This window comes from Hippoglossus hippoglossus, chromosome 4, assembly GCF_009819705.1.
Source record: "Hippoglossus hippoglossus isolate fHipHip1 chromosome 4, fHipHip1.pri, whole genome shotgun sequence".
Taxonomy (NCBI): domain Eukaryota; kingdom Metazoa; phylum Chordata; class Actinopteri; order Pleuronectiformes; family Pleuronectidae; genus Hippoglossus; species Hippoglossus hippoglossus.
In genome coordinates, this window is record NC_047154.1 from 5,253,659 (window position 1) to 5,267,317 (window position 13,659).

The window sequence follows — 13,659 nt, forward strand, 5'->3', positions numbered from 1 at the left end:
AGAATTTGATATTGATGGCTCGTCGCCAAAATCTGGTGCCGGACATGTAGTGTCCAGTTGATTTTAAGAGCTTTTACGCTTAAAGCGCCTGCCTGCTACAGCCAAAATTGACACAAATGAGAGCAGTGGGAGTGAATAAAGACAGTAGGCTAAAGTTTTCAGCCTGAAAACCAAAAGAAAGAGCCGAAAAATACTAAAATGCTCAGTAGAGCTAAGAAGAGCTACAGGATCCGGTGGTAATTCTTTGAATTGAACAGTCACTTTTACATTTTACATACTCCCCAATTACATTTTGATTATCACAGCTTTCATCTCATGTTTTTGTCCTAAAATGTAAGCATTTGTGTCTAATGTCGCTAAAATCACACTTATACCTTCAAATAACAAAACTTTAACCATCACAATTATCTACCTTTTACTTACAAAGGTCAAAAATAAACTGCTTAGTAAATGTTACTCTTTATCTCAATGCACATGCTGGTATCCTTCAACTGTTACCATAAGAATTGCTTAAACATATGACAGTTGCATTCTAGCAAAGGTTCAGTTTTATGTTCATATATTTTACTTATTTATGTTTTATCTATGGACGTTCTGGCACTGGGATCACTCCACTGCCGGTTACATCCATCCATATATGTGGAGTCAAAGTAGCCTCAGTAACCTACAGTCTAAATTTATCATGAAGTAAATCCAGTAAAGTGTTTAGTATTTACATTTCTTATGTCTCATAAACTTAAACTACCCGTTGGAAAGAGTGTATGTAATTTCTTCCTTTCTGCACTTGGGACACTAGCTATTGAAAATATAAATTAAATGATAAAAACAGAACTCATATTCATTAAATTCATTGGTGTCTGTGCTTCAGAATTATGACAATTTAAATGCATAAAAAAGGGGAAGTATTTAATAAGCTGTTGGTTTTTTTTGTCTCCAAGCAGACTACCCTCCCCCTCCACCACCTGCCGAAGAATCAACCGGTTTCTCATCCCCTGGTTCCTTACCACCACCGCCGATGAACTCCTATGATTTTCAGGTGAGCTAGGCTGGTATAGTATTACGTTTGGATGTCAGTAACTCTATAAGAGTCATTGCAGAAAAAAAAAGACAGCCCCGAGCTCCACTCTGAGTTCATGTACCGAGTCCAGAAAAACTGTCTGTCCAATTTGAGTTGCAGCCAACTGCAGAGATGTATAGCTCCAGATGCAGCCTGGAGCCAGCCATCCTAACTTCAGGACCCACACACAAACACACTTTTCTTCAGTTTCTGAGAGCTCGAATGCAGGAGGGATAGAAGGCTGACACCTATTGGCAGAGCCTTGTCACTTTTCTTTGCTTTGCTGGTCAAAAATACCCACAGGCATTTGGCCCTGCCGGGATATCTGGCCTCTGTGATCCCACTGACACTCTCAGTACTTGACCTCTGCTGTGAAATCCTCCAAGTGCTTCACATTCCTTTGTTCAGTGTAAGCAGGAAGAAACAAAAAAACTCCCTTCCCAAGTCCCTCATTTGATCCAACCAGTTTATATCCTAAATGAATGCTTCTTTTGTAAGTTTGGAGACAGACAGTTGCATAATTATAATAAGTTATGCAATGTGTGTAAATGCGCTGCTCTTCCCACACAAACTATATACATAGACAGTAAAGAAATCCTTTGGGATTTGAATGTACGTGACCATTCATGTGGGCTTATGACGTTAATGTAAACTATGGGCCTCTCATAGTTATACAGTTGTTCTAAAAGGTGCAGTATAATAACAGTTACAGTTGTTAGTGTCATGGTGTTGTTTAACCAGGGGGATGTATGTCTCAGCCTATCGACAGGACTGCTGTCTTTAACACTCAGGTGGAGCAGGGTGCTCTGTCTTGATGATTTCAGCTCAAAATCTAAAGTGCACAGAGAGAATGCATTCAGTGCTGGAACTAGCGAAGACAATTGAGTAGACTTTGTGCTTCTTTATGTCACATGTGCCCCAAAACACACGAGTACCTAAAAATAAAATATGCCTTCCAAACAAAATGTACTTCTCACAAATCTAATTTTGTCACGAGTTTTTCTGCAAATCATTAGATCCTCAAACTTCCTCAGATATTATTTATTTCATTGATCATTTTATGAAATCACAGATAATTTTTTAATCAAATTACAATGGGCATGTGTTTACAATGGACTCGCAGTCTCACTTTTGTAGTTATACTATAAGGGCCATTACCAATACTACTATATATATTTATATATATATACATATATAACTGACACGATAAATACATATTTGCTGTTTTCAACAATTTGTTTAGTGCTGATCGTCATATCTGGCCCTTGATCCAGTGATAAATTCCAGACTTTATTGTTCATAGTTGTGTTAATGTATCCAATATTCTTGAAGAAAACAAGTGGTCCCTTTTCGCATTTTTCGAACGCACTACACATCTTTGAAAAAGAAAGCTTTTAAAATAATATCTGTGTTCAGCTCACTTAATCAGAGTGCTTGTCTGTAAAGAGTCCTTGTCTGAGTGCGAGATAATCGTAATGGAACAAGGTAACGCAGGTAAAATCCATCTAATGGCCTTCAGTGTCAATTGGAAGTTTTTACATTCTTGGTTAACAACCAGTTCCCTTGATTAACTTAAATATATCATTACTCTCCAGTAAAATATGTATCTATGAATTTTCTGGTTTTGAAATTTCCTGCTGAATGGTGCTTTACATGTTTATTCATGAGTTGAGGAAATTGATCTACTTCTTTCAGTATAATTTCCCAACCTCCTCCAAATTAAAGGATTATCTTGGTCGTTGGTCTAGCAACTACCAACAGCTGTAGACATGCCAGAAAATAATCACTGATGACAAACAAATAGCCGTCCACTTTATGATGAGAAACTACCGTGGTAGCTTGGTTAGGTTAAGGGTAAAATAATCTTGTAGTATAAAACAAAAGAGACTTTCGATTTCATTGTAGTAAACATTTGGTTAAGCTTACAGAATGATTATGATCATGGTAAAAGGAAATGATGTTCCATTCACCTTGACCTCCTCCCTACACAGGCTTTGTTGATACCTTGTTGGTACCGTCCCTTTAAGTAGGTTTAATTTAATTTTTTTGTTGTAATGGGAGACAGATCATTTACAGATTTACCTTGTGACGGCCCCCTTCTCTCTGAGACTCGTCAGCCCTCACCAAAATGACACCACACTGTTGCGCGGTGCACACTCTCTTTAAGGGGAAGGATCTGGGAAGTTTAAAAAAATGTCTGGTTGGTTAAGTCCATCCCGCCGCTAACACACCCAGACCATCTCAATCTTTCTCTGTTTCCAGGGGTGTCAGGTGCATCCTTGTCACCCAAATACCAAATGCTCACAGCCACGCCCCCTGCGACATGGCCCACCAAAATAGGTCCATGTGTTGTTAGCGACTAGTAATTGCAAATGTTTCCACAACAGTGTGTCCTCAGAGTCAGTGCAGACAGTGTGTGTTGATAATTGAGGCTACATCATGTGATTAAGTGAAACGTTTGATCTCTCATCCAAGAGGCTTCTTCAGTTCAGTTCAGCAGGTCTTGTTAGTAAAGAACAGATTCATATCTCGTGGCCACGAGTTATCTTGTTCTCAAGACTTAGTAAGTCGTGGCCACGAGTTAAATGACTGTGAATTTAATTAAAACCAGCCTTCTTAAGTGTAATATGTAACCATATAACCATATAACCATATAACCAGTAGAGGTGGACTGGAAAGTTTCTCTAAATTGGAGAAATTAATTCCTGTGGGTGGGCGACGAGCAGATGAGTCAAGCATTTACGTACGGATCTGGATATCGCCAGAGCCGATCCGCGCATCTCTAATATATACGTATTGGCTGATATGGTATCAGACATTTTTACATTCATCGGCATTGGCCCCAGACATCCATCCCGGTCGGGCTCCACAAATAACTTGTGGTTGTTTTTATGGGAGTCTCCTTAAAACAAGTGTCTGATGCCCATAGGTACAATAGTACAATGCAGCTGCTTTTGTCTGCTTTAATTCCTCCTGGTTGCACTTCGCCATTCATAAAAAGAAGTAGACATCAATTAAAATGTCTGTAAGTCTTTTTGAATGTGCCTAAGTAGAGAAATTATACACAGTGACAGAGTAAATCAGCGACTAAATGGAGGCAGAAATACTCTCTTGTCTTTATCGCCCTCCCTGACAGAGATGTCTGGATTATGACACCTTCATGCTGAAAGCTTGAGCAAGAGAAAGAAAGACAAAAGCAGTTAGCGCTCATCAAGGCTGTTGTCCACATTACGAAGGCCTGCACGGTGAATTCCAGCACATCACAAAGACTGCACTGTTCCCTTTCATCCTCCTCGTTATCACTGTTAAACAAGTTTGCCTGTTTTTCTTTTGTTGATTTGAGACAAGCCATTAGTGTTTTGCTTTGTTTACCCCCGCTCATGATTGCCTTAGATGTTTTTTAAGCAGCAGCTTGGCTTCGAATGGAGGCAGACTCTTGCCTGTAATAGGTTGTGACAGGTAATCCAAACACATAACATTAGAATAAGAAGCAGTCACTGATCCAGCCAACTCAAAAAGCCCCCGCAGGCAATTGCAAGAAGTCTTCTTGCCGTTGCAGCATAGTTCAGAAGACTAAAAATATATCTGTCATTCCACAGAGAAATTCCCGGGAATTCTGTAGAAAACCCAGCGCCTCTAACGGTCAGATCATTTAAACTCCTTTCCGCAATTTTTGTGCAACAGCCTTGTTTTTCTTTTGCTCGAAGATTTTGTTGAAGCTGTGCTTTCTCTGTGGTAAGGAAATGCAGATAAATAAATCAGTGAGGTCTCAGAGAGCTGGAGTGATCCTGTAACTGGTGCTTTTGAGCTCCTCTGGAAATAAATTAGTTAGATACAAATAAGAGCCCCTCTTGTGATCACATTTTTTTAAAATAAGGAATAAAAGAAATCTGACTTTAATTTGAAAGAATCAACCTTTTTGTTTGAAATGTTGCTGTTTGAGATTGTGATGAATAAAACATGAGGAATGAGATACTGTAAATCCAAGTGCACTGAAAAGCAGGAGGCGAATAGTGCACTGTGTTATGAAAGTTGTCTCACAGACAATACATCACTTGTTATTTCTCAGCGCATATCTCTGAGAGAAAAGTCTCTTCTATTGATGTGTGGCTTTCAAAAGGATTGTCTGAGGTCAAGGTGAAACATGAACTTCCAAGCAGTAATCTATGGTGTAAGGCGTGGAGGGGGGAAAAAAGCAGCAGAGAGCGTGAATTACTTGTCACTGATGAATGTCTGCCCTTAACTTTCGAGAGCAGCTGGTCTAGTAACCAAGCATGGTCACAGGCGGGTTTGGTTTGAGTTCAGTCAGTGGGTAAGTTCACTGTGTTTTTGTGATGATTGTTCACAGATGAAGGGACCGGAGAAGACGCTGGAGGAGAGGCGCTCCAGTCTGGATGCCGAGATCGACTCCCTCACCAGTATCCTGGCAGACCTGGAGAGCAGCTCGCCCTACAAGCCGCGGATCGCACAAGTATGACCACCAACGACACAACATCCTACCCATACACACAAATGTACACTGACGCTGAGAAAACGACCGTGGTGATGTTATAGTGATGTCATCAGGGTTATTTAATCTTGGGCTGGAAACATCACAATCTTTACTCAAAGGGAAAGACTGCGTCACAAGCGGGTGTGTAGTTTGACAGAGGTGGGTGTTGATGTAGCAAGGGGGGGGGTCTGATGACAGATCATCACTGTCAATGTTGTTCCCAAACATTTTTGGCTTCTGACCTCTGACAAAAGTCAGGGTCGACTCTCATGTCTCAGATTTCACCGAGGAGTGTTTTTCTCTCTGAACTCAGATATTTCATTTAAATAATTCCCAAAGAGGTTGAATTATCCAGCTCCTCACGAAAAAACTAATCTGAAAAACAATAAAATATAACTTTGCACTTTCTCAACCTGTAACAACAGTAAGAGGCTCCTTCTGAATTAATATATTAGTTACAACAATATAACTATGTTCCACCTGACAATAGATTTGTCACATGACTCTTGTCTGACTGGGAATTTTGTCAGACCAACAACTAGTTTTTGATAACACAACAAAATAATGTGCTTTCGGATTCAATTCAACGTCTTCATGTTATGACATAAAATGACCAGGTTGGGGAGTTTTTTTGTTTTTTTTATTAAACACAACAATGATGACTTATAACTTTGTCATTTTATGTACAACCTACTATTATATTGTATTTTTAAATTCAAAGATATATATTCTTTTATTCAGATATATCCCAGTTGGCTGACTCTACTCAAAAGTGTATTTAAATGCACACAAACCTTTCCAATATATTTAAAGTTATGCAGATGCCTGACATGGAAGTTGTAAAAACTTTACATTTAACATTGCTTCCACACATTTTATCTAAATTCAATGAACTAGAAATTAAAAACGTGAAATATTTATCAAGCTAATAAATTGCAGTAAAATATACCCCAAAATCTGAAATTGCTGACTTAACATTTAAAGTGTGTCAAGGGCACAAGGGACATGTCTTTGTGTCACGTGAACATAAAGTTTTTATGTCATTTTGACTTTCAAGAACATTTGTGTGAACTTAGCAATAACATTTTATGATTTTGATGAACTTGCTGATGATACCTCTGTCCTTTCAGTTAAGTAGGATTTTAAAGGCAGGACATTTTACTTATGAAAGTGTTCCTATCTTTTGTTCTACTTTGTGCTGGGGGCTTCTTCAACTTAGTACGATGATAGACACAATTAACAATTGACAATTAAAGACTCTGGACGGCAAGTGAAAAACCTTTAGGAATAGTTATTGTAAATGTTTGAAAATACATGCTAAGATAACTGGGGTTCCTGCAGGACCCATATGTTGCATCTTTAAAAAAAATGTTTTGACAAAATGAGCCTTGACCTATATCATTAGTTGATATTAAACGATATTAGGAGCAACTTCAAAAAGTCAAAGCCTTGGGCAGTTTGCTAAATTGTTTGACACACAATGAATGTAGGACAGACGGATGAAAAAACTCAAACCAATTGTGTTTGGAGTAGAAAGGCTTAGAGCGACTGCGAACACTATGAAGATGGTATCTGTGGTGAGATATTCAAGCAATATAATACCTGAAAAAGTCTTCTCATAGACATGATGGAGATGTGGCTATGCTGGCATCACCAGTGCACTGTGTTTTCATTTAACTCAAAAACCTTGGGTAGTGTGTTGTTACCATGTTGTCTGCTTGGTTTAGTAAATTATACATAAAATAAATCTGAAATGAGGGTTAAAATAATAAATTATTTAGTGTTACGGTTGTTGAAAATACCATTTTTCTGAATTGGAAGTCAAATACAGCTGGGTTCACAAGTCGAGTGAGAAACATGGTATTTTGGGTGAATTGTAAAGTGTGAGGAAGACAAACAGAAAGTGTGATGGCTGTTAGTCCGGGTTTTCTGGTCAGAGGGAGGAAAATGGGGGAACGACACACAAAGTGAAAATTATTGCACCACACAGGGGAAACATACACTGCGGTTCTGAAATGATACACATTAAGATGATTGGGTTCCTGGGTGCTGATGTTACTATAATAACATGACATTATGTGGTCTTAAAATATGTTGAAGTGCTTCAATCGTATATATATAGCCTGTCGTGTAGATTTGACCTACAGTCTGTGTTGATCATAGGCCTACAGGTGTCTGTACAGGTTTACCATAGACCCTGTTCACACTCGTCCTGAGTGGTCGGAACACACGTGATCAGCTCTAAGTACAGTTCTGAACACACCCCACTTTCAGAGGTGGTGTGGGTAGCATGTGGCCTCATTCTTTTTGCTGTGTGAACAGAAATCCATCCTGGGCCACGTACTCAGCCGTCATCCTCTGACCCACTACAGTTTTTACACATACATTGATTTGTTTGTAGCCACCCCCACAATCAACACTGATCACCAACAATACTTTTATTCAATTGGTAAAATATTTCTTCATAGCAGCATACATTCATTCATTCAGTCCATCTTGACTCTCGCTCTCTTTCTCTTGAGAATTGAGATCTGATCACTATTGGCCACAGGAGTCACATTCAGGACTGATGTAAACACCAGGTGTGAGCAGAGCCTACGATAGGGCTCTGTAAGGTAATGCTCAGGGCCACAGGTTACTGGGACAGCTCTAGCTCGGTGTCAGGAGCTCATCATTGTGAACGTGTTTCAATGTGGAGAGCTGTTTGCATTCAGAGGAAATTAACTGAAAGAAGTGTCTGCTTTCTTTATGTTTTTCCCCGCTCTGTGTTGCCTGTAAACTGATAAAACAAGTATACATACTGAAAATGCACAGAAGGCCACGCGTGCGCAATTGTTTTAGGATGTGGAGCCAGCAGCTGCTGAAATGTATGGCATTCTTCCCTAAATAAAATATAGTATGAGTGCATACGTTTGTTGGAATCTGAAAGCTTTTGTCAACAGGACTTGAAAAATTGATGTGCACCTGTACAGCTTGGTGAGAGGCCAGCTTTTTTCGAATGAGCGGGCGCACAGTCACGCTAAGTAATGTATGGATGCCACGGTGGTTTTACCTGTCGGGGTCAAAGTCACGTCACGTTTATTTTTATCGTAACCTGCTGCAAGCTTTTGGAGTTATGGGTGAGAAGCCACTCCACCTGTGTCTCAGCAGAGTACACATATGCGGTGTGACATGTATAAATCATGAAACGCTATGTATCAGACATTTTGTTGACTTAACCCTGGTTTTACAGTGGAAGACAGCACCTCCGTGCCCCTCTGTGGTTTCTGTGGCTTCTCACTGAGACTCTTTGCACATGGAAAAGATTTCAGTTTAATTGTTTGTATTTTAGCATCATGAGCACATGCATTTACACACACACACACACACACACACAGACAGACACACACGTTCACACACACACACACACTCACTCCTCAGCTGATGCTGATTCTAGCTGATTAACTCAGGTTGACCTTTTCCTCTACGCAGCTGCTCCTGTCAGTCCGTGCTTGCTTTCTTTCAATGCATTATTCTACAGCGTAACACTGGTGTGTGTGTGTGTGTGTGTGTGTGTGTGTGTGTGTGTGTGTGTGTGTGTGTGTGTGTGTGTGTGTGTGTGTGTGTGTGTGTGTGTGTGTGTGTGTGTGTGTGTGTGTGTGTGTGTGTGTGTGTGTAATGGTCCAGGTTTCAAGCTCCAGCATTGGCACAACTGCCGCACAGTAATCTTCCGCTTGTATAAGCAAAGAGTAACGAGCACTCTTGATTTACAGCTCTCTGCGCACAAGCAATTACAGAGCCAGCTCTCCAAAATCAATAGGCCACCCCGCGCTCTCCCTTTCAAGCGTCTGGGAGAGGAATCTTCCCCTTGACGTTAAATTTGGAATCAGCGAGGGGACCTTATGTGCGCTCGCCTCCCAGATGAAATCGAAATGGACGTCGCTGCTCATTCATAAAAATCTAAGTAGCATTCCTGCAAACGTTCAGCCGGCACTGATGCTTCACAGACATCAAAACAATTTTGTTTGCTTTAGTTGGTATTCTCTGTGGCATAACAGTGGGTAATGAAATGTGATCATTATATAATTCCCATTTGTTCTCTCTCCACTTCCATCTTAGATGTCATTTGTTGTTTGATACAGTTAACTAAGTTTGTGTTACAGTGTGTTTGCTTAATCCTGCAACAGCAGAAATTAAGCCACACCCAATAACGATGTTTGAGGCATTATTCTGTTAGAGGTTATTATTTCTTATATTATTACACAAAATGTCATGCATGTTATTTTGTTATTAATTTGTATCATTTACATAAGAGCGCAAATTTGTTTATTGTGTAGTGGGTAATTCATTTAGTGGGATCTGAAAGTTATTTTCCAGATGTGTTATTTAAATTTGTTTAACATTCTCAGTTTCTCTTGGCACATAATGTGTTGTGCATGCAACATATACAAGTGCTGTTTGAATAAATCACAAACTCATCAGCCAAATAATTAAGAAATACAAGAGAAGTAGTTGTAACTGAAATGTGACAATGATTTTTTTTTGTGTGATATGTTTGGGCTTTTCTCCTTTACTAATAGGACTCTAAGCATGTAGTGGAGGACAGACATGCAGCAAAGGGCCAGGTTGCAACTCAACCTGCAGCCGCTGCAGAAGGGCTCAAGCATGTGTATTTCGGGGCACCGCTAGCACAGCTGATAGCTTGAGAGAACTTTTTTTATGATGCGTTACTGAGCTTTAATGTGTGGAAAGGACAGGGCTATGGTTGTTCTGGGTTCAGTGCTGGAAAAAGTGTGTGTGCGTGTGTGCAAGTGCATTCTTGTCCTTTACGTCTGTTTTGTGTCTTCTAATTTTAAAATTGACAACATTTAATCAATTCCATGATTAATTCCTCCAAAAGCTTTCACCAGACCCGGGATGTCATCTGGCAAAGCATTCTGTTGGCCAATTCATTACATGCATATTACCTTGTAACATTAATACCTCTACTGTTCACATTGTGATTGTTGAGACATAAGATGAAATCATCGCTGCTGAATTTCTCAAACATGACTTTGTGGATCATATTTGATGTGGAATCAGCTCCTGAAACGAGCTCTGTTGTTTTAATGCTGTTTTCAGCCTTAATACCTGTTTAGGCTGAGTTTGTGGGTAAGGTTAGAATTAGTCGAGGGTGGACTAAGGGTGTAAGATATAGCTTATATCACTGATTGTCCTATCAAACTAATCACAACCAAACACCGCTACAGTTCTACAGCAGCTGCACCTGGTGAACCGTCTGGATTACTAAGACCTCTGCATAGTTTCAGCCCTGCATTTGAAATAGTTTAGGATCCTGTCATAAGATGTAAAAACTCTTGTTGTCTTCGATGTAAAGTGTATCTTGTAGATTCGAGGAAACACAACAGAGCGTGTTGATGCTAAATCCTTCAAGTGTGCTGCACTGCAATCTGAGCCCAACCAGCCCCGCTAATGTGCAGCGTAGGCCTGTCCAAACACATCAGATCTGTTGTGGGGGAGTTAACAAGGAGGCCCAGATGAGTGTCAAAATAGTGTGCACATCAAGCGCCAGAGCTGCTTTGGTGGAGGCTACAGAGGCTTTGACTGCGTGACCTCTAATTCACACTGACCTCTCCTGTGTTTCTAGTAATCAAATGAATCAGCTTCCCACCTACTGAGATTCTACATCATCCAGTCTGTGCTCCACTTTGTACGCTGTCAAAGTGAATATCAGGACGTTTTTATCTTTACACATTCGGTTTGTGGCTTTAGGTCATTATTAGGAGCATGAAAACAAAGTTGGGGCAATCTGAGCAGATGTCTGCCACTGGATGGAAACATAATTAGACCTCAGCATGTGAATGTGTGTAAGGTTTTTTTTTTTTTTTTCAAATCCACAGAAGCTCCATCACATCAGATTGATTTAGTGCTTTTTCTCTGGATAACCTCCTTCATAGAGACTTTTCCCCAATGCTAAAATTTTTTACTCTGCTAAAATGCACATGAAATATAACAATGAAACTTGAAGAATTAACAGTGACTTAAACAGTAAACTTAGTCGTACTCAGTTCCCACATGTACACAAATTGATCATACTTTATCTGATTTACAAAACTGTCTTGACAGAAAACATCAAAACCAAATATTAGCATTAAGATGTTTTTTCATGACCGTCACTTAAACAGACATCAGTTTATTGAGGAGAAATGTTTACAGTGCATATGTACTTCACTAGTTACCCTCTGTATATCCAATAAATTACCCAAGTAAGTCTAATATTTCTCCATTAAGTAGGGACATTTTTGTCCTAATGAAACTCTAATGCATTCCTCCAAAAAGCTGCACCTCCTTCTGATATGATTCAATCTGTTGTGATAAGATTCGAGTTGAATTTAAAAAGCTTCCTCTGTCTGATTCATACACAGAAAACGATAACATGCAGCATAATAAATAAAATATTGAAAGCCTCAGCTTCCAAAATGACATACACTTACCAGCATGGCAAACGTCCTCTCTCTGTGTGTGTGTGTGTGTGGGTGTGGGTGAGTGCGCCTTAACATTTGGAGCGTCTGTCTAGATGGATTCATGGAAGGAGAGCTGCTCCCTCTCCCCCAGTGCCAGAACCTCTGGGACAAGAAATATGTGCCTCACTTCCAGTCATGGTTCCACCCCAATTAACAGGAAGTGCCCTGAAGTGGTCTGTTTGTTGGCGTCCATGCTAGAAACTGAAGTGTGGAGTTGTTGATGCTGTCTAGAAAGTTGGGTCAAGCATGGTCGTTGGCATTGTGGTGCCTCTGAGGAAAGAAGTGGGGACTATATGAGATGGACGTTCCTTTTCATTCACGTGTCATACGTATATGTGGATTGTGATTTCCCATTGATAGTGTGAGAATTGATGGCTTCACTCATCCATGTGTTATACTGCTGTCATGTTCTTTCTATATTAAAGTCGCTTCAGGTCTTACTGTCCTCAAGTTTATTCAAATCAGACTTCCGCACCTCTGGTCTCTTTTGAACCAGGTGTTTTTATGCCTCCACACCGGTGACAGCCAGTGGCAGGAGGCATTACGTCCAGATTGTCTGTCCATCCTATTCTTGTAGGCATGATATCACAAGAATGCCTGGGGGCAATTTATTCAAACTTGGTACAACTGTTCAGGTGGACTCAGCGATGACCTTATTAGAATTTGGTCAAAGGTTGAGATCACTCTGACTTCCAAAACCCCTTTTTTGTCTTGTGAAAGTGTTATCTCTACAACGCCTCAAAGATCCTTACAAACTTGACACTTATGTCCACTAATGGATTAGCTGAGGCAAAGGTCAAGGTCATGGTGGACTCACAAAACATGTTTTCAGCCTCTTGAACAGGATATCTCAAGTCTGCCTTTAGGAAATTTCTTCAAATGTTGACTATTTGTCACTTGTCGACAAAGATCAAAGGGTACAGTGACCTTTTATGAGTCTGGGAAAAAAATGTGAAGTTCTATAACTTCACTGGTTGGGGGAGGCAAACCACAGGGCCGTAATTCTAGCTTAAAAAGGTAGTTTATGCATGACTAGTACGATAAGGTTGTCCATTGTTTGATAGTCATAGTAAGATTTGGTAAAAGATTCTGGACCCTTAAGGACATGTAAATTAGAGCCACTTGGCTTTGCCTCTACTACATGTACAGTTTTTTGGCATTCACCATGTTACATACTTTAAATATTTTTGAAAAGCTTGGCAAAGTCAATGCTGTTAATAGTTATTATCCCACAAACAGTAATTTTATTTTGTCAGTGCTAAAGATCCCCAGGTTCATATCCCATCTGATGAAGGATGCTGCAGGAAGGTGGGTAGATGTACTGCTTTAGAAATACTTTTAATAGACAACCCTTCTGCTTTTTTTCCCCTCACAAGTCATAGAATAAGAATTTACATTTGTGGCAGCAGGCACACTATGCTCTGTTTGGTTCAAACTGAATGTAATACCATGGAGAACATTACTGTCACTTCAGTACCATGTCAGCAGACGAGCTGCAGCATAGCCCACATCGGTCTGTTTGTGTTTTTACTCTGTGTCAAATAGCCTGATGTCTGTGTAATAAGTTGTCATGTCCATACAAAACAGACGGGAATTATTGAAGTCTG

The 13,659-nt window shown here is 39.9% G+C and overlaps 1 protein-coding gene across 6 annotated transcripts in view; it reads left to right on the top strand.

The window, feature by feature from the left end:
• Positions 1-13,659, top strand: part of lpp (LIM domain containing preferred translocation partner in lipoma) — a 151,654-nt gene that overhangs the window by 70,202 nt on the left and 67,793 nt on the right. For 4 of the 6 annotated variants that reach the window (XM_034583005.1, XM_034583009.1, XM_034583006.1 and 1 more), the window contains 2 exons: positions 939-1,036; positions 5,406-5,528. In XM_034583005.1, the coding sequence (XP_034438896.1) occupies positions 939-1,036; positions 5,406-5,528 (221 nt within the window). The remainder of the gene's footprint in view (positions 1-938; positions 1,037-5,405; positions 5,529-13,659) is intronic. The other 2 variants (XM_034583010.1, XM_034583004.1) reach the window with 1 other exon arrangement.